At 50.8% G+C, this 17,391-nt stretch overlaps 4 protein-coding genes across 5 annotated transcripts in view; 1 reads left to right on the forward strand and 3 right to left on the reverse strand.

Moving 5' to 3' along the window:
• Window positions 1-17,391, forward strand: part of LAMB3 (laminin subunit beta 3) — a 64,825-nt gene that overhangs the window by 13,063 nt on the left and 34,371 nt on the right. The gene's annotated exons all lie outside the window — the stretch shown is intronic.
• Window positions 143-3,759, reverse strand: LOC102090135 (11-beta-hydroxysteroid dehydrogenase 1). Its single transcript, XM_065038683.1, has 6 exons — window positions 3,529-3,759; window positions 2,856-2,986; window positions 2,191-2,302; window positions 1,883-2,068; window positions 1,230-1,373; window positions 143-805 (listed from the first exon to the last, which is right to left on the reverse strand). The coding sequence occupies exons 1-6, from the start codon at window positions 3,614-3,616 to the stop codon at window positions 585-587; spliced, it is 882 nt and encodes a 293-aa protein (XP_064894755.1). The 5' UTR covers window positions 3,617-3,759; the 3' UTR covers window positions 143-584.
• Window positions 5,221-10,299, reverse strand: LOC102086357 (11-beta-hydroxysteroid dehydrogenase 1). The gene is made up of 6 exons (XM_021298291.2): window positions 9,926-10,299; window positions 9,190-9,320; window positions 8,504-8,615; window positions 7,573-7,758; window positions 6,664-6,807; window positions 5,221-5,761 (listed from the first exon to the last, which is right to left on the reverse strand). The coding sequence occupies exons 1-6, from the start codon at window positions 10,011-10,013 to the stop codon at window positions 5,517-5,519; spliced, it is 906 nt and encodes a 301-aa protein (XP_021153966.2). The 5' UTR covers window positions 10,014-10,299; the 3' UTR covers window positions 5,221-5,516.
• G0S2 (G0/G1 switch 2) lies at window positions 16,230-17,391 on the reverse strand. Its single transcript, XM_065038685.1, has 2 exons — window positions 17,234-17,391; window positions 16,230-16,838 (listed from the first exon to the last, which is right to left on the reverse strand). The coding sequence occupies exon 2, from the start codon at window positions 16,804-16,806 to the stop codon at window positions 16,507-16,509; it is 300 nt and encodes a 99-aa protein (XP_064894757.1). The 5' UTR covers window positions 16,807-16,838; window positions 17,234-17,391; the 3' UTR covers window positions 16,230-16,506.

Raw genomic sequence — 17,391 nt, forward strand, 5'->3', positions numbered from 1 at the left:
AGAGGTCACAAATGGCAGAAATTCGTTAAGGTCTTTGCAGAAGTGAAAGCTGCGTTAATGCAAATTGTGCAGGGAGGTGGGTTTAACTGATAAGGGCTCTGTGCCCATGCACGTGGAAAAGGAACACAAGTAATAAAAGAGATCTTGTAAAGTAATATAGGATTTATTTTTACAAAGACCAGCCTAGAAGGGATACATGACAAAAAGTTTCCCAGTTCAAAGACCCTCTTGCGGGTGGTTTGTGCTGCTTGGCCCGTTCTGGGATGTGGCTCAGCTCCCTTCCCACCGCACTCGGTGCTGCTGCCTTCGTGGCTCTCAGTGGGGGAACAGGTTCTGGAGGATGAGCAGGAGCTTCTCTGAAGTGCCTCTTGGTTGCAAAGAGCCAGTTGCAAGAGTTCGTTTAAAAAAAAAGGACATTTTCATGTTGTGTGTTACATGCTTTGTGCGTCCTGTCTTGGATTGCCAGGGTGCATCAGCACAGGGTGCCTCCGGTGGTAAGGAAAAGGGCACCTGTGTAGCCAGATTAACACCCAAATCCCTCACGCCTGGCCCAAGGTGTCCCGGCACGCTCACCGCCCCACGGGCTACGTTCTTTTGATGTTTTCCAACTTGTAGTTGCTCCTGATGAGGGAGTCGAGGAATTCGGGGGCAATGTCCCGCAGGAGGAGCGTGCTGCCCACCACCCTGGCCGGGTAGTGCAGCTCCCGCCGGCGCAGCGCCCCGCTCTTGATGATCTCCAGGGCACACTCCTCCTTGGGCGCCGGCGTGTCGTGGATGGCGTGGGACACGGTGCGCACCGCGCTCTCTGCAGGGACAAGGAGCAGCGGTGGATGGAGGGGCTGCCGCAGGCACCACCAGCTCAGGCGGGGTGTCTGTAGCTTCCTCTAACAAACCCACAAACTCTGGGGGTCAGGCCTACTTAGAAAGCATAGAATATTTAAAATGAATTTTTAAAAAACAATTATAGCAACCTTCTTCCCATCTTTTCCATCCCTTGCATGACTGTAGGATGGAATCTGTACCTCCCTTGGGTTTGCCGCAAGAAGAGCGGAGTCTAAGATCTGGGACCAAACTTTTTGAAGAGTTTTTGAAAACTCTTTAAAGGACAAATTGGGGTCCCATTTCCACAATTGCACAGGCTGAGGGTCCAACAGCCTGGGGTGAGTGGTGGGCTTGGCTTGGCTCTGGGAATGCACCGAGTCGCGGGGCCCTGGAGATGCTGAGCTTACCTGTGTTGATGTAGCCCAGGATGCAGAGCGTGATGGAGACATTGACCTTGTCTATGATGAATTCATGTCGTAGGGAACTGAAAAACCCGTCTAAAGCAAACTTAGTTGCAGCGTAGGGAGCAATAAATGGAGAGCTAGCTTTACCTGGAGCAGAGACACAATGGCAGGGTTGGCGTGCTGGGCAGACACCAGGCTGCATCCATCCCCTTGCAATTTAGGGTGATGGATTAAGCTGTCATTAATGCTTGAGAGAAACAAATGCAGGAATGTTTAAAATGTAACATATGGCATACGACTGCATGAAGTACCTTCAGTTGTGGGTGATACTGTTCTTGTATTCCTGCATATACACCCGTGAATAGCAAATGCATGTGTAATATGTGGCCATGCGCATAAAATAATCTGCAGGAGTGTACAATGGACTGCAACACATGGAGGTGATTAGTCATTGCAAATAGACTAGCAGGACAGGGCACAGAATATAAATCCTCCAGAGGGCTTGAATTGTGCATCCAGGATATATATAATGTGCTGATCCCAGCTCTCTGCCTTATGGTCCTTATTATGCTTTTTGGAGAAGAGCTGCAGCAGGGATCCTTAGCAGGCAGAGGAAGGGCTGTGGGCAGGGAGAGCCGGGTCCCTTGCGTGCTCACCTGCAATGGATGAAACCACAACGATGCTGCCCTCGCTCTCCTTCAGCATGGGCAGGGCAGACACCGTCGTTGCCACGTAGCTCAGAAAGTTGGTCTCTAGGAGCTTTCGGACATGCCCGACGTCCCCGTTGAAGTAGGTGAAGTAGGAGTGACCGATGTGATTGAGGATGAGCATATCAAGACCCCCTGGAAGCAGAGAATGTCTGCTATCAGCAACCAGCATCTCAAAACAAAGCAGTGGCTGGGAGGGCCCTAAAACATAGCAGTGTGTGTTGGGGAGGGAGGAAGGGCCGCTCCCCACCGCCTACCCCAGGTGTTCTCAGCCTCCTTCACCAGCACCTCGGGGAACGTGGTGTCCTCCATGGAGCCGCTCACGTAGCGGGCGGAGGCGGCGCCCAGCTCGAGGCACCGCTCCACGACCTGTGACAGTGAGAAGGGTGTTGGCAACAGACCCCCCTCCGTGGACCCTCCATCCCACAAAGGCTGTTGCTGTCTTGGGGCTGATGGGCAGCACATGTCCCTATCCTGCTGGAAACCCTAATCCCTTCATGGGAGGACACACTTTGCTCTGGCTGCAGAGTTAAATGATGGCACATCTGAGCCAGATGTTTAGTATTTATAAATAGGGATCTGATTGCTTAGTTTTGATTTCATTGTATAAGGGATCCAAAAACAATTCAGGCTCTGAGAAAAGGTGAGGGTTGATCAGACCCGGTGTTCTTCTTGGTGGTGGAGATCAGAATTCACAGCTGAAGACTGCAGAGAAAGAAACACTGTGCTCTCAGCACTGAAAATACAACTTGTAGCAGTGGGGGATGTGTGTGCTAGAACGGGGTCACGCTGGGGTGGATCCATAGGGTATCTGGCATCCCCACATGCGCGGTCTGAGGTGAATATCTCCATTCTACCCATATGTGAGGTTCTGGATTGCAAACGAGTTTTGCCAGCCCAGCATCCTCGGCTTGCCCTTTACTTTCTGCAGCTTGGCTTCTGTCCGTGCCGTCAGCAGCAGGTGGGTCTCCATGCGCGCCAGGTGATACGCCATCTGCTCCCCGATGCCACTGCTGGCGCCCGTCACGATCACCCGTTTCCCCCGGAGCATTTCTGGAATGGAGGGGACAGAGCTCAGAGCTGGCACAGTCCGCACGGTCCCCTCGTGCACGGGCGCTGTGGCTCCCGTTTGCTCCGGTGCAGCGCACACCATTCATGCAAACCCCAACTGGAGTCTGGTCGTTAATCCCAGTTCGGTGAGCAGCACATGTGAGGCTTGAGCCTGGTCTAGCGGCAGCTTCTGGAAACAGCAAGGGCTGACTAATAAAAGGATTAAATGTTTAAAGTGGAGAACTGTGTGTTTCCTAAATAATTTACCGAGATTGGATGCTTGGTGTGTGTCCCAGCAGACCCAGTGTAATCCCATGAGCTTCCCTTGGTGGCACAGGGTGCTCTGACCCCTTGTACTGGGGGCTGCCTGTGCTCTCCCTCAGCCCCCCCATATTTTGAGACCTCAGCCCTCCCATATTTTGGCTTTCAGCTGCATTTTGAAAGGCCCTTCAAGTGGCCCATGCTCTTCCGCATGGGCACACGCTGCTGCTCCGGAAGCAGCCGCCTGGTTGTGGTTTTAAAGCGTGTTTTTTCCAGTGACTTACCTTCATTGAAATTCTCAGGTGCTGAATAGAAATAAAATGCCAGCACCAGTCCCAGCAAGGGGATGAAAATCTTCAAGAACAGACCCATCCCTCTGCAAAAGTGCAGGCAGGAGCGAGACAAATTCCGTGGCTCTGATGTCGGGGAGGTGGATGCGTCAGTAGGTTGCAAACAGGGCAGGGAGTTATAGCAGTTTTGAACCGGTTCTTATCTTGCACAAGTTTGCTGGTATCTGTTTGACCTTTTCTTTGTATTTCCTGTGATTTAGCAAACATTAACCGAACAGAGGGCGTTGCTTTGGACTTTAGGCTGTGCACCTTTGTCCTGCCAGGAGTTTCAGGTGTGTTTTTTGAGAGTGTTGAAGGGAAGGAACTGAAAAGCTTCCGGCTCCATAGAGCGGTGAGCGTGTTGTTTGGGGTCTGCCTTTGGGAACGGGACACCCGTGTCCCCTTGGTGCAGACCTGCATGGGACAGACATCCTCCGCTCTCCTCCACTCCACATCTAAAGCAGATAAAATGCTTCCCTTCCTTGCTGGTGGATTTGTTGGTCAGCAACAGTACTGCGGTACAGGTTCATATTAATAATTAGAGAGAGGAGCGCTGGCAAAGTTCGTGTTTTTAGACCATTATCAGTGCTTCTGGCTTATCCTACATGATATCACTGTTGGTGTAATACTGAGAGTTTGTTTGGTGGCTCTTATCCCTAAAAAATTGTGCTGTTCTCTTGAGGAATCCACTGATGGCAAAAGGCAGTAAAAGAGCAAGGCGGGCGAATGGTAATAAAGATCTTCAGCGTTCACAAGCATTGCATGTTGCACTGCTCAGCATCTGCCTGGGCATATGGCGAACGGGTTTGCGAATAATTCTCTGAAAGAGCAATTTTAAAGGGCAAAGCCCAGTGCATGTGCACTGGTTTGTGTAGGCGATCTCAGGATGAGGAGAACAGAAATGCTGCTTGGTGATTTCCTTTAGAAATGGAAGAGCAAACGGATGCTGAGTGCTTCAGTGGGAAGGGTTTGGGGAGGTTTTGCATTTCTTCGTCTCGCGAGATGTAGTAGTTGGTGCTGGGATGGCCAGAACCATATTAGATGTAAGTACATCAACTTGTGCACCACTACAGGCTCATGCTTTGGTTTTGCCTTTGATGTGTGTCACTGGTGGGGTCTGAGCTCTCGGCTTAGGGTGGCGATTCAGCAGCTCCATGTGTCTAGAAAGCATCTTCCAATTATAATGTTTGTGTAAGAAACTGTCTGCCAAGTTTGGGAAGCTTTGCTTGGGGTGAAAACCTGCGCTTCATTTGGCTACTAAGCAAAGAAAAACATGCTAAAAAGTTGTTCTGAAAATGAAATAACGAAGGGGACCAGGGGAGGTTTAGATTGGATATTGGGGAAAAAACTCTTAATTGAAAGAGCTGTCAAACATTGGAGCAGTGGTGGAACCTTACCTGGAAAGGTTTAAAAGACATGTAAATATGGTGCTTAGGGACATGTTTTAGTGGTGGATTCGGCTGTGCCAGGTTAATGGTTGGACTTGATGGTCTTAAAGGTGTTTTCCAACCTGAACAATTCCATCATTCTAAAGATCATTGCGGGGGTTCAACCTTCCTGCGGAAGGCAAGGAATTGTGCCCGTTTACAGCAGCGTTTAGTAATGGAGAAAGAGTGTATGAGAATCCCCACGAAACACGCAGAACTGTTAGGTTAGTAAATTTTATTTAATAATTAGGTGAATTACTGTTCCCTCCTCTGGGGAAGGGAATGGGTCCAACCAGACGGGACACGGCGGGTTCCCCGCAGCACCGCGCTGTGTGCCCGTCCCGTCAGAGGCGATAACCATCTACTGAAAAACAATTAACTTGTCAAAGCACAAGCGGAGATTCATTTCGAACGGGAGGAGCGGCGGGGCTGCAACGCCGCGTCTCCACCGCCAGGGGACGCTGTTGCACCGGCGAAACCCTCCCGCGCCGGCACCCGCCGTTCGTTCCAAACCCTTTAAGCGCTCGGGGGCTGCTGAGGGGACGTCCCCTTCATGGCGTCCAGGCGGTAGCGGCTCCGTACCAGGTAGTCCAGCAGCTCGGCCGCCCAGTCCCGCAGCAGCAGCGGCAGCCGCGTCCCGCCGTACCGGTAATAGAGTTCGCGCCGTCTCAGCGCCGCCCCCTGCAGGATCTCCAGCGCGCACTCCTCCCGCGGCGCCGGCGCCACCAGCAGCACGTCTGCGGCTGCGCGGACCGCGCTGTCTGCGCGGGCGGGAGCGGTCAGGGGGCGAGGAGCAAAGGGGGAGGGTTTAGGAGCAATGGGAGAGGATGAAGAGCAACGGGAGAAGATTGGGAGCTAAGTGGGAGGCCGAGGAACAAAGGGAGAGGGTCAGGGGCACTGTCTCAATAGGTGGTGGGGAAGCAGGGAGAGCAGGGCTTGCAACATGTTTGTTAAAATCAGACACACGTGGAATTCCTCGTCGTTGCCCAAGGCATGCAGAGCTGTGCGAGCCACCCTAATGGTGCACTTGCATCCGTGTTGCTTGGTAGAAGTCAAGCTTGGTAGAAATGTTTCTATAGGATGCAAGGAAATGGCCTCAAGTTGCACCAGAGGAGATTGAGGTTGGATGTGGGGAACAATTTCTTCCCCAAAGGGCTGTGGGGCATTGGAACAGGCTGCCCAGGGCAGTGCTGGAGTCACCATCCCTGGAGGAGTTAAAGAGACCTGGAGATGAGGTTCCCAGGGACATGGGGCAGTGCTAGGGGTGCGGGAATGGTTGGCCTTGATCTTGAGGGTCTCTTCCAAAAAAAAATGACTTTATGATCTTGTTGCACCAACAGAAGGGATTAATGGGAGACAGGTGGCTGGCACATCCATTCGGACTAACTGAACGTTAGTTAGGCTGTGCCAGCCTATGTGCGGTAGCTAGTTCTATGTAGCCAGGGGAAAGAAGTTAGTTTTGGAACTATTTTTTTGGTTGCAGAGAGGTAGGATCCCCCAGAGTGTGTTTTGCATGCACTGGTGCTACAGCAGCGCTGCAGGAAAAGCAGCAGCAGAGGTGAAAGGGGAGAGCTGGTGGCAGAGGGGCTTGCAGGGCTGGATAAGAAGCTGAGAAGGTGATGCTCGGGTCCTGATCAGCCAGATTAAACAGCACTGATCTTACCAGTATCGATGAAGCCGAGGATGCAGAGCGTGATGGAAACATTAACGTTCTGAATGGCGAATTCCTGCCTCAGGGAGCTGAAAAATCCATCCAAGGCAAACTTAGTTGCGGAATAGGGAACCGTAAAGGGAAATCCGACTTTACCTGGACACAGAGGGAAGTTCTGTTATAGCACGGAAAGCTGCTCTGCCCAAACCTCTTGTTTGCTCTTCATCAGGTAAAGTGTTTTACCCAAAGGGAGTTTAGTGAAATGTCATCCTGGCACCTGAACAGCAGCATTACAAATATTCCTGTCAGTTTGCAGCTTCTTTAAGGTCTTAAGGCCAACACCATGGCTCATGTCTCTGCAACCCACAGGAACTACAGAACCCTCAGGGGGGAGAGATGGAGCAAAGTTTATGCTCTTGTTTCTGGATACTGAGCTAATCTGCTCACCAGAAGACTAACCGACATACCAGTTGTCACTGGGGACATCTGTTAGTAATTTAGTTTCCTGACTTAACAAAAGTTTATTAGAACAGAGTCATGTTTTTGTGAATAGAGTCAGTCAACAACTCTGCAAATATTATCAGGAACTTGACCTTCGAAACCAAGATGAATGGTCAGAGAACCAATGCAGTGAGAAATTATTGCGCTTCCATTTTTCTCCATAAAAACCGGAGGTGTAGGAGCTCTGCTGCTCTAACCAGCCTGACACCAGGGCGTGGGATTTAATTACAGGGCTGGTCAAAAAGCAAGCTGGGGCAATTGCATTGCATCAGAGAACAAATTCTATTGAGAAAATGCAAAAACTGCATTTAGGTTGGGGTTTTTTGAGTGCATTAAGCAGTTCTGGTTCCTTTAGGATGTCTCTACATGCTGCTTCCTTCTGAAAATCAACCCACGTCCCCTCCCTTGCTCCCCACTCACCCGCCATAGATGAAACCACAACGATGCTCCCTCCGCTCTCCTTGAGCATGGGCAGGGCGGCCGTGGCCATGGCCACGTAGCTCAGGAAGTTGATCTCCAGGAGCTTTCGGACGTGCCCGACGTCCCCGTTGAAATAACCAAAGTACGATGCGCCAACATGGTTAAGAATCAGCATGTCCAGGCCTCCTGCGAGCGGAGGAGCAAGGCATTAGTGCTGGGTGGGAGAGGGCTGCAAACAGCAGAGCAAAACCTTTCCTGGGAGCAGGGTACATGTAATCAAAAGAAATAAGGTTTTTGAGTCAGAGCTGTGGCCTGTCATCTCTGGAGTGAGCATATAGTCCAGACGGTGTCTGCTGGTAAAACGTTTGTGATTTTTTAAAATTATTATTATTTTAAAAAGTTATTTTTATTCTGGTTCAAACCACAAATACTGTGGCACAAGGGAATTCTCTGTGGGTCCGGGGCGCTCTGCACCGAGCCGAAAATTCCACATTTCTGCAGCTTTGACCTGTGACCGCAATAGCAAAGCTGCTGGGGGCCTGCGGATGGTTTCAGACCACAGGAGCTGAGGGTGATGAAATCCAGGATTATGACACTGGGACAGGATGTCATGAGGGCACAGAGCTGAAACCGAGAGCGCAGATCAGTCTGAGCTGGAGCAATGAGGGTGGATGGAGAAGCGGGACTGCAAAGGGCAGAAACAGGGAGGGGAAATCTCTCCCGTCTTGCCCTATCTCCATCCCCCCTGCTTTTTATTTTTGTAGTGGGCATGCGGCAAAAAGCAGCATGGCCAGGGAGGGCTCACAGAATCATTTTAGTTGGAAGAGACCCTCAAGATCAGAGTCCAGCCATTAACCCAACGCTGGCGCTAACCCATGTCCTGAGATGCAGCGTCCCGCTGTGTTTTTTGGCGAGCGGGCTGTGAACGTACCCAGCGCGGTCCCTGCCTCCTGCACCACGCGCTCGGCGAAGGCCGTGTCCTCCATGGAGCCGCTGACGTAGCGGGCAGAGGCTGCCCCCAGCTCCAGGCACCGCTGCACCACCTGCCGCACCAACACCTGGCGTCAGAAACCCGTCCCTGCCCCGGCGATCCCGGCGCGGGAGCGAAACAGAGGGTGTCCCTGTTCCCTGGGGTGCGTTCCCACCTTAAAACTGTGCTTTAGGAGTTTTAGGGGTATGTTTAGAGCCTCTTAAGCTTCAAAGGGAGCCTGAAAAAATATGCGTTACCCAAGGCAGTCTGGCTCTTTATCGGTGTGGAATTGCATGTGTATAGGGTGAGCAGGGGCTGTATATCACTGCCCTGGAATGAGGGTGTGTGTGCTGAGGGAGCCTGTGTGTTTGGGGATATGTGTACATAACTAAGCAAGTTCAAATATCATAATATGTGCTATGCAGAGTGCATGAATCTGAAGGAGAGGGATTTCTGTGCATGCATGAGCCCCAGACGGCACAATTATGCATCCCCATAAATGTAACTGTGTCCATGGAGTATTTGCACCATGGCAACTACACGTGCGCACATACATGTGATGTACCTGCAGTGTGAGACTGGCCTTCGTGTATTTGTGTGTGTAGCGCTGTGGACATGCGTGTGTGAGTGCTCAGCTTGCCATTTACTTTCTGGAGCTTGGCCTCTGTCCGTGCTGTGATGAAGACGTGGGATCCCATCCGCGCCAGGTGATACGCCATCTGCTCTCCGATTCCGGTGCTCGCTCCGGTGACAATCACCCGCTTTCCTTTCAGCATCTCTGAACGGGGGCAAAAAGGCACAGGGGTTTAATTTATCCAAACCCTCTTTAAAAAGAAAATCCCTGAGAGTAAGTAGTTAACTGGAAGCCAAGTGAGCCTGCAATGCGGAGCGTCCAGCACCGGGACGTCTCTTGCTCTGCTGGGAAAAGCTGCGGAGGAGCAGCTGCAGCTCCTCACCGACCGCAGTGACACGGGGACAATGCTCCACTCTTTCAGCAGTTTGTTTTTTCCAGAAGTCAGGACGCAGCTTATAAACACCCCCACTTATTTTATAGTTAAAATCATCCACTAAGTGCATGCTTCAAAACTTAAAAGCCAACATTTCAAAGCCATGCTTATAAATTCTTTCGCTGCACACGGGACAGTGGAGCGTTCAGAGCCCTCTCAGTCTTGGACCCTCTGCCTCACCTGTTTCATCAAAGTATTTCTGCATGTTACTTGCTCGTTTGATTTCAAACCATTGTTAAAACAACTTTCCAGTATCAGCCATCACGCAAAGGCTCAGGCATGGTTTGGTCCAAGCTCTGTGCAGTTTCTATGCAAAACACTCAAATGTGGCTTTTAATATTTTTTCCTTAAAGACATATTCACTTTTAACACTTACCCGGTTTGAAATTCTCCCTCGCAGAATAAAACCAGAAGGCCAAAACCAATCCCAAAAAGGGAAAGAGAATCTTTTGCAACCGACCCATCCCACTGTGGAGTCAGGAAATAAAGCATGAAAGAGAAGGGAGGAAAAAAAACCCTCTGCAGAGCTGCTCCAGAGAGAAGCGGCAATGCAAATCCTTTAAAACCTGTTAGCGAAGGAGCTGCAACTTCCAAAGCACTGGAAAAATCACGGGTGGATGGATAAGTGAAGCAAACCCTTTGATTTGCTCTGGGCTGAAGCTGGCGAACCTCGGCCTAACCGAGGGTGCTCTTTGGGTTCTGCCCGGCTCTTTTCATATTTCCTGTCCTACGTTAAAATGCAGAATTTTGCACAACACCCTGGAAGAGGTGTGTCTTTTGCCGAGCAGCATCAAGTTTCACTTGGAGAACATCAGAGGCAGCCTCGGTGCAGGTGGTTAAACATCGGCTGCGGTTCCCGCTGGCACCGCATGCGGAGATGCAAAACCCGGGTCTGGTCGCTGCCGAGAAACCTGTGATGGGTCAGGGAATGGGGGAGCAACTGGGGACTGCTGTACTGTGGGGGGGACACGCAGAGGGACACATAGCAAAGGTCTTGTGCTCCCCACGGCACCTCTGCTCTGTGCCCCGAGGCAGCTGCTTGGCACAGGGATGCAGGGCAGCAGGGGTCCAGCACCATGCACCACCCCCAAACAGCTTCAAAAATGCTTTGCTGAGGCAGGGTTTATTTAGTTTTCACCTCTCTGCACTCCTGGGAGCAGATGAGGGAGCAGGGGGTGAGCTGAACCTATCACCAGGGGTGCGACCGCCTCAGCTCCAAGGGGCTGTTCAGGCACAGGGAGGTTTGCAATGAAATACCGAATGTTATTTTCTGTAAAGAAATAAAGGGTCCTTGTTGCCATAGTTCCTGCTTTGAGTTGTGCAAAAGCTTTGTTCTTACTTTTCAGCAAACACAGTGTGAGGAAAAACCCCGTAACACCCGCTTGCACACTCAGAGCTATCAGTCTTGGGCGATAGGTGTGAGTGATGCTCCAGCCTTGGCCTGATGCCGGGATCTTCATCGCAGAGCACCGGTACCTGCTGCGGTACGTGGGATGGAGACACCCTGTGGGGACTGTGTGTGTTCCTCGCTCCAGCTGCTGCTTTCCTAGCAGGAAAAGCCGTTTTTGCTGGGGCAAGAGCCTCATCTGTAACACACGGGCTGCACCGTGGGCCCAATGCTGTGATTATCCCCCTCAGACCATAACCAGCCAGAAAGAATTATCATTTTATTCTCCCTTATTGCAGCTCAAAAACAAAGATTATTTCATGTAGCAACATACCTGGTTGGGCAGTGGTGCTTTGGCATTGATTCTGCTTCACAGATTTTTTTGGTTTTCTTTCTTTTCTGCTTTTCTGCTACAGTCTCAACTTTCTCTCTGATAAGAAGCACTCAACCCACACTTGCTCAGATAACACCGGTACAGTCACTTTGCCTTTTCCAGCCTCCCTTTGCTTTGAACTCAGGGTCATGATCGTGGGGCAATCATTTCATTCCTCAGCTTGAAAAAAATGAACTAATTAACCTCACCTCAGCCGCGATCTCGTTGTGTTGCCAGCAGGGAGGGAGGCTCTTTGCAGATATTGTTTTTACTGCAGTAAAGCAATTAACTGCCAACCTTTGTGCACCGTCCACAAGCGTATTGTGCTTGGGAAGCACAATTTGGAAGGTATCGTGCTCTTTGCTCTGTGTTGATGTGGGGACATGCAGGGCCAGCGGCAGCCCCATGGGTACAGAGCCAAATGCTGTTCTTGCTGTGCTGGTGTGGTGTTTAATGAGAATTGTGGGTTGGTTTGGGGTTTTTATGTGAAACTAGCTTATAATAAAGGATTGAAATACTGCATATCTTGGATATAGCTTCAAATTTTCCCTTAGGAAATATTTATGTTCCGTCTTGGGTTTGGAAATGAAGCGGGGGGTTTGCTGCTGTGGCTCCGGGAGGGCTGGGGGCTGCACCAGCAGCAGCTTTGCTGTGATGTGGGTTTGCTCTCGCCCACCCTCCCAGGGCACTGCTGCTCCTCACTCCCACTCGTGGCTTTTTCTGGGTTTGTTTTGCTCTCTGCAACTTAAGAACTTGTTTTTAACCTTCTCCTGGGGGCGAGGAGCGAGGGAATGGAGAGGAGACTGCGGAGAAGCGTTTTCTGATCTGGGTTGGTCCTGGCCCCGCTGTGCCTTGGCAGAGGGGACCTGGTGCTGTGCCTGGTCGATAGAACCCCAGGAGCGTGGGGGAGCAGCCTCTTGTTTCTGCAACAACTTCACCCCAGTTATCCTGGATGTTTTCCCCCCCGTTGCATTTTGCTTCTGTATCACTGGTCTGTTCGAAGCCGTGTTTTCCAAGGGGCAATGCTCAGCGTTGTGCTTGCTGCTCTGTGCCGGGGAGCTTCTTCACTTAGTGCTGCCTGGAGCTCACTGGAAGGAAATAAAGACATGAAGGAAACTTGTTGTGACAGCAGCCAGGCAGAGCTGCTGGGGAGCGTGTTCCTGGGGCAGGTTAGTACGTGCAACTCAGGGACTCAAAAGCACTTGGCAGGAATTAGGATACCACTTCCCCCCCACCTCCTCTTTTAAGTGATATTTGGCTTTTTTCCAACCCATTATCAAATATTTGTTAAATGCAGAGGATTTTCTTTCCCCCCACCTTGTCACGTAGGCATTAAAACATTTTTCATACCCAGCTCTCCCGGGATACTTGACTGCAAGCACAGATTGAGTTATTTCCTTTATGGATACCACCATTACAAAGAGCTGCCCTCAGATATATTTGCATTGGGCTGATGTGCATGTCAACTTGATGCCGTTGGGCGGTGACAGATGTGTGCGTGTGACAGATGTGGCTTCTTGTGCCAATCTCCTGCAAATAGCATCGCTGTCACAGCTCCACCACTCCCCAAAAATGCACCCTCAGATCCCACAGGATACTTGAGGTATTTGTAGGACTGGATTTGGTTTGACATGATATTTCTACTCAGTGCTGGTTTAGAGAAAATACTGTGATCTTTAAGAAGTTTCTAAGTGCTTGATTTATTCCTGCATGACCAAATTGGGAATCGCTACCTTGATATTTGATTGGTACTGTGGGTGCTTTGAGTCTTGGCCAAACTATCCCAGTGCCCCTGGTGTTGGGTGTCAGGGCCTGATAGACTTATCTGAGCCCCTAATTTTAGCCTGGCAGCTCTTGGAACATCCAGACTCCCAACTGCAAATAGCGAGTGAGGACTTTGAAGACATTTGGCTCGTGCCCTTGGAGCAATGGGCCCATGAGGGAGGGCTGCTGGGTTTTTGGCCTTCAACTCCACCTGATGGAGGCCTGATGGACAAGAGCTCCAAGCTGAAATAAGATCTATGAAGAAGTGCTGCGGGATGGATTCAAATACTCACCAGATGTCATGCCCGCTTCCTGAGGATTTAAGGCACCAGGCAAATATCACATTTATATGTTAAACTAGATTCAGACAAGTCTTAAAGAAAATGAACCTCATCTAAGCTCAGCAATGAAACCCATACCTTGGGCAATGTGTGGGTCTCCTCAAGAGCTTATCCCTCCAGACTTGGGTTTAACTGATCCTTAAATGCTCCATATGCTTCTACGCTCTGGCTTGCCTGAGGTGTCTTACTAGTACTGCCTGTACATCTTATTCCATTGGTTTGTTCTTTGGTATGTCCTGGTACTTGTAATTAAAGTTTCGCTTTGCAATTCACACGTGGGCTTTCGGAAGGACCCCACTGTGCTCCATTGCTGGTGTGCGTGGATGCAGTTTGGTGGTTGCACGGGTTGTATTTGTGACAGTTGTGTTGCCCAGGGCTTTCTGTAGTTTGTCTGGTGTCAAAATACAGGCGGGATGGGGAAGAGGCTGATTTGGAGCCTTGTGCCGCGGTTTAAAAACAGGAAAGTTCGCTGAAGCTTTGTAATCTACTGCATCTGGCAAGTCTGTTATTCGTCATAGTTAAAGTGACGTTAAATGGGTTACTAAGCTTCCACGCACACTGAATTTATCATTGTGTGGTTGAAATAAGTCTTGATATAGTCACTGCGGTAAAATCAGCCGTTAATATGCATTGAGTTCACCATTCTGTAGAGAGCCGGTCCTGTCGAACATCAATGCAGTCTGCTGTGGGAACGGTAAGGCATAGGCTGACCTCTCAGCCTGGCCTCTTGGGGTCATATGCAGGAGGTAAGGACCTTGGAGCCTGCATTGCGTCAGGAGGCAGAAGATTGTCCTTGGCAGGACACGATTTTACCGAGTTGGCTGCAGAGCCGCCGGCGCAGCCCGTGGTTTAGCTGTCTAATCCCGTTAGCTGTCTTAGGAAGAACTATTTTGATTGTTCTACAAACCTCTTTGCTTTAAGCTCCTAAAGCCCCGTGACTGGGTGGCTGTGGAGAGGAGGTGTGGGCAGCAGGGATGCGGCCGCCAACCTGGTGTGAAGACAAAGCTGAGGTCCAGCCCCGAAACGGGTGGGGATCACCTGCATGGGCTCACCTGGAGCTCCCTGGTCAGCCCTGGACTTGCAGGCTGGGCTGCTCCAGACCAGCTCTATCTCCTCGTTTTTTAAATTGTCCCTGTCCCACAGAGCAGGGTGAGAACTCGGAGAGAAAGGTTTGTCTTGGGAATGATGCTTGAGAAAGTTTGTAGCTGCCTTCCACAAAGACCTGATCATTAGATAAGTTTAATCCATTTATCCGGGGTTCAGCTCTGCCGCGGCAGCGATGCTTCTGAATTACAGTGATGTGCAAGAGCTCAGAGCTGGCAATAGTATCACACCTGACACAGCCACGGACATCCAGGTCCCTGGTTTATCCATACACCAAGTGTGGACACGGGGAATTCAGGTCAGCACACCCCAGACACTCATCAGCTCATGGTTTTCTTCAGGCCTGAATTCTCCCTTAAGGCTCACCCATGAAATTTCCATTGGTGTCAATGAACTGTTGGATTGTTCAACCTTGCCGGAGACCAAGCGGCTTGGTTATGGACGAAATTAAGTATTTATCAAAGGCTATTTTCAGTTGAATTGGACTCTGCTCTTTTTCCCATGAGGAAAAGGTACTTTACACCTAATTCAAAGCTTGAACGGAGTTTTGTGCAGATTTTGTGTGGAATGTAGGATTCGTCCTACACAATGTGCTGCTGGTTCACTTTGATGGAAATAATTGTCAACAAAATGAATTGCATGGCTATGTATTATGAAAATGTGCGAGTGAGCTTCAACTGCGTTCTTATATTTTTGGATTCTGATCTCAACTGGTGCGGCGCTGGGAGGAGCTTTGTGTTCGGCACCGATGTCAGGCAGCGCTTCTTCGTTTTCTGTCATCTCCTGCTGTTTGTATAGGTTGTTTTGCTTTTAGCTAGATAGCGGCACATCGCTGGCACGTCCCCAGTTTGCATGCAAGGTGTGTAGCCTGCTTCTGTCTCTGCCCTGCTGGCCTTCCCTTTGCCATTGAGCAGATAAGGAGGGATTTTCTGCCCCTGGCACAGCTGGCAGGGAATATTTCACTCTCCATGTGTCCTTAGCATGGTCAGGGTCTTTCAGCCGCAGCTGTCTGGAGGGCTTATTTGGCTAACACAACACACTAAGAACCTGTTGCATTCAGGACTAAGTCCAGGAAAGATTCTCCAACAGGTGAAAGTCCTGTGATGAACCTGGCGGTGCCCCGGTACAGCCAGTTCCCACACGCCCCAGGCTGAATGTGCCGCCGTGTCCGTCTGTGCTGCAGTTTTTCCATCAGTGACACCCCTCTAACACTGGGAGCTGATATTATTCTGCACGACTGGGTGTCTGTGGTGGGTTTGTCAAGCATCCCAGGGAAGACAGGGGTTTAATTTCTTTTTAAAGCTTTTTCTAGCCATGCAGCGGGCATCGCCTGTGAAGAGCATTGCTGGGGGACAGACAAGGCATTTGGAAATGGTTCTGGGCACGTACGGCTATGGCAGAGACATGAATCTGTGCTGTTAAACCCAGATAACCCCAGGAAGGTACAACCCCAGCTCAGGACACGTGTGTGTCACCTGTGTGAGATTAATGCTCCCTCCTCCCCTCACCTATGTTGGCCCATTTTTGCAGAGAGCGCTGCTGGAGGTACAGATATGCACCCACCTCGCTCCAGAGCAGCTTCCCCAAGGGGGGTTTATTTGGAGGGTGCAGCCACCACCCTCAACTGTCCCCTGAGCCACCCTCTGGGAGAAACCAGAGGCACAAGTCTCTAATTGAAAGACTTGAAATGAATGCAGCTTGAGAGAACTGGTACCATATAAAATATTTATTGATTTTTGCAAAATGTTGTAAAACGCATCTGTAATAAAAATAAGAAACCATGCTGTGCATCTTGCACGTTTGCATACCAACAAAAGGTATTTTTTCCCCCCACTGCTGCACGGCAGCAAATATAACCATTCGCTTCTTGTCAAGTCTCGCGGTTGCGGTCTCCTCCTTCAGCCGACCTTTCTCTCCTCTTGCTGGAACCACCACCAGGTAGGACGGGACAGCAGCATCTCTCAGGTCCCTCTCTGGGTGCCGGGCTCTTAGGACGCGTGCTGCCGGGTCACCAGGGCCCTCTGCGTCCCCACCGCCTTCTTGCTCTTTTCCAAGATCAAATCTTCTTGTTTTTGGGCAAGCATTTGCTCTCGCGTTGGAGTGGGTTTCTTCTCCTCATCTAGCATCCCTTGGGAGGTGAAAGGACTGCACACTGTCTCCACCAGACCAATAACCACCCCAAAGAAAGCCAGCACGCTGCCCAGCATGTACAGCTTGACCATTTTCCTGTTGGGCTTCTGGCTGAGCATTTCTTTGGCAAAGGGGATCAGCTCGTGCATGGTTTCCATCGTTTCGACAGCAGATCCTCAAGATGTCAATTCTGTAAAAGGACAGAAAGGTAAATGGACATTAGTTAAATCCAGCTGCTTTTTGCTGTAGTGCTCAGAGCCCCCCCGGTGGTCACAGAATCCCAGAATGTCAGGGGTTGGAAGGGACCTGGAAAGCTCATCCAGTGCAATCCCCCCATGGAGCAGGAACACCCAGATGAGGTTACAGAGGAAGGTGTCCAGCTCTCCAAGCCCTCCACACACCCCCCAGCCCCACTTTAAGTGGAGATTTTTGGTTATTTTGCTAGAGGACAATGCACCCACCCCATCGCCCCGTGTCCAGGAGCTGCCCGGCAGAGCTGACCCTTCGCAACCGGGTTGCAATAAAGGGAGAAGCAGCCGGGTCCCCCCCCGCATCCCCCCATCGCACCCCCTTACACCCCCTTACCGAGGTGGCTGCTGCTGCTGCGGGGCAGGGGATTGGGTAGTGAGCGCTGCGGGCTCTGCTGGGCTGAGCTCTGCTGGGCTGAGCTCAGCTAGGCTGGGCTCTGCAGCTGCTGCCCGCAAACCCGCCGCTACCGCCTTATATCGGCGTTGAGGCGGGCG

This window comes from Columba livia, chromosome 22, assembly GCF_036013475.1.
Source record: "Columba livia isolate bColLiv1 breed racing homer chromosome 22, bColLiv1.pat.W.v2, whole genome shotgun sequence".
Classification (NCBI taxonomy): domain Eukaryota; kingdom Metazoa; phylum Chordata; class Aves; order Columbiformes; family Columbidae; genus Columba; species Columba livia.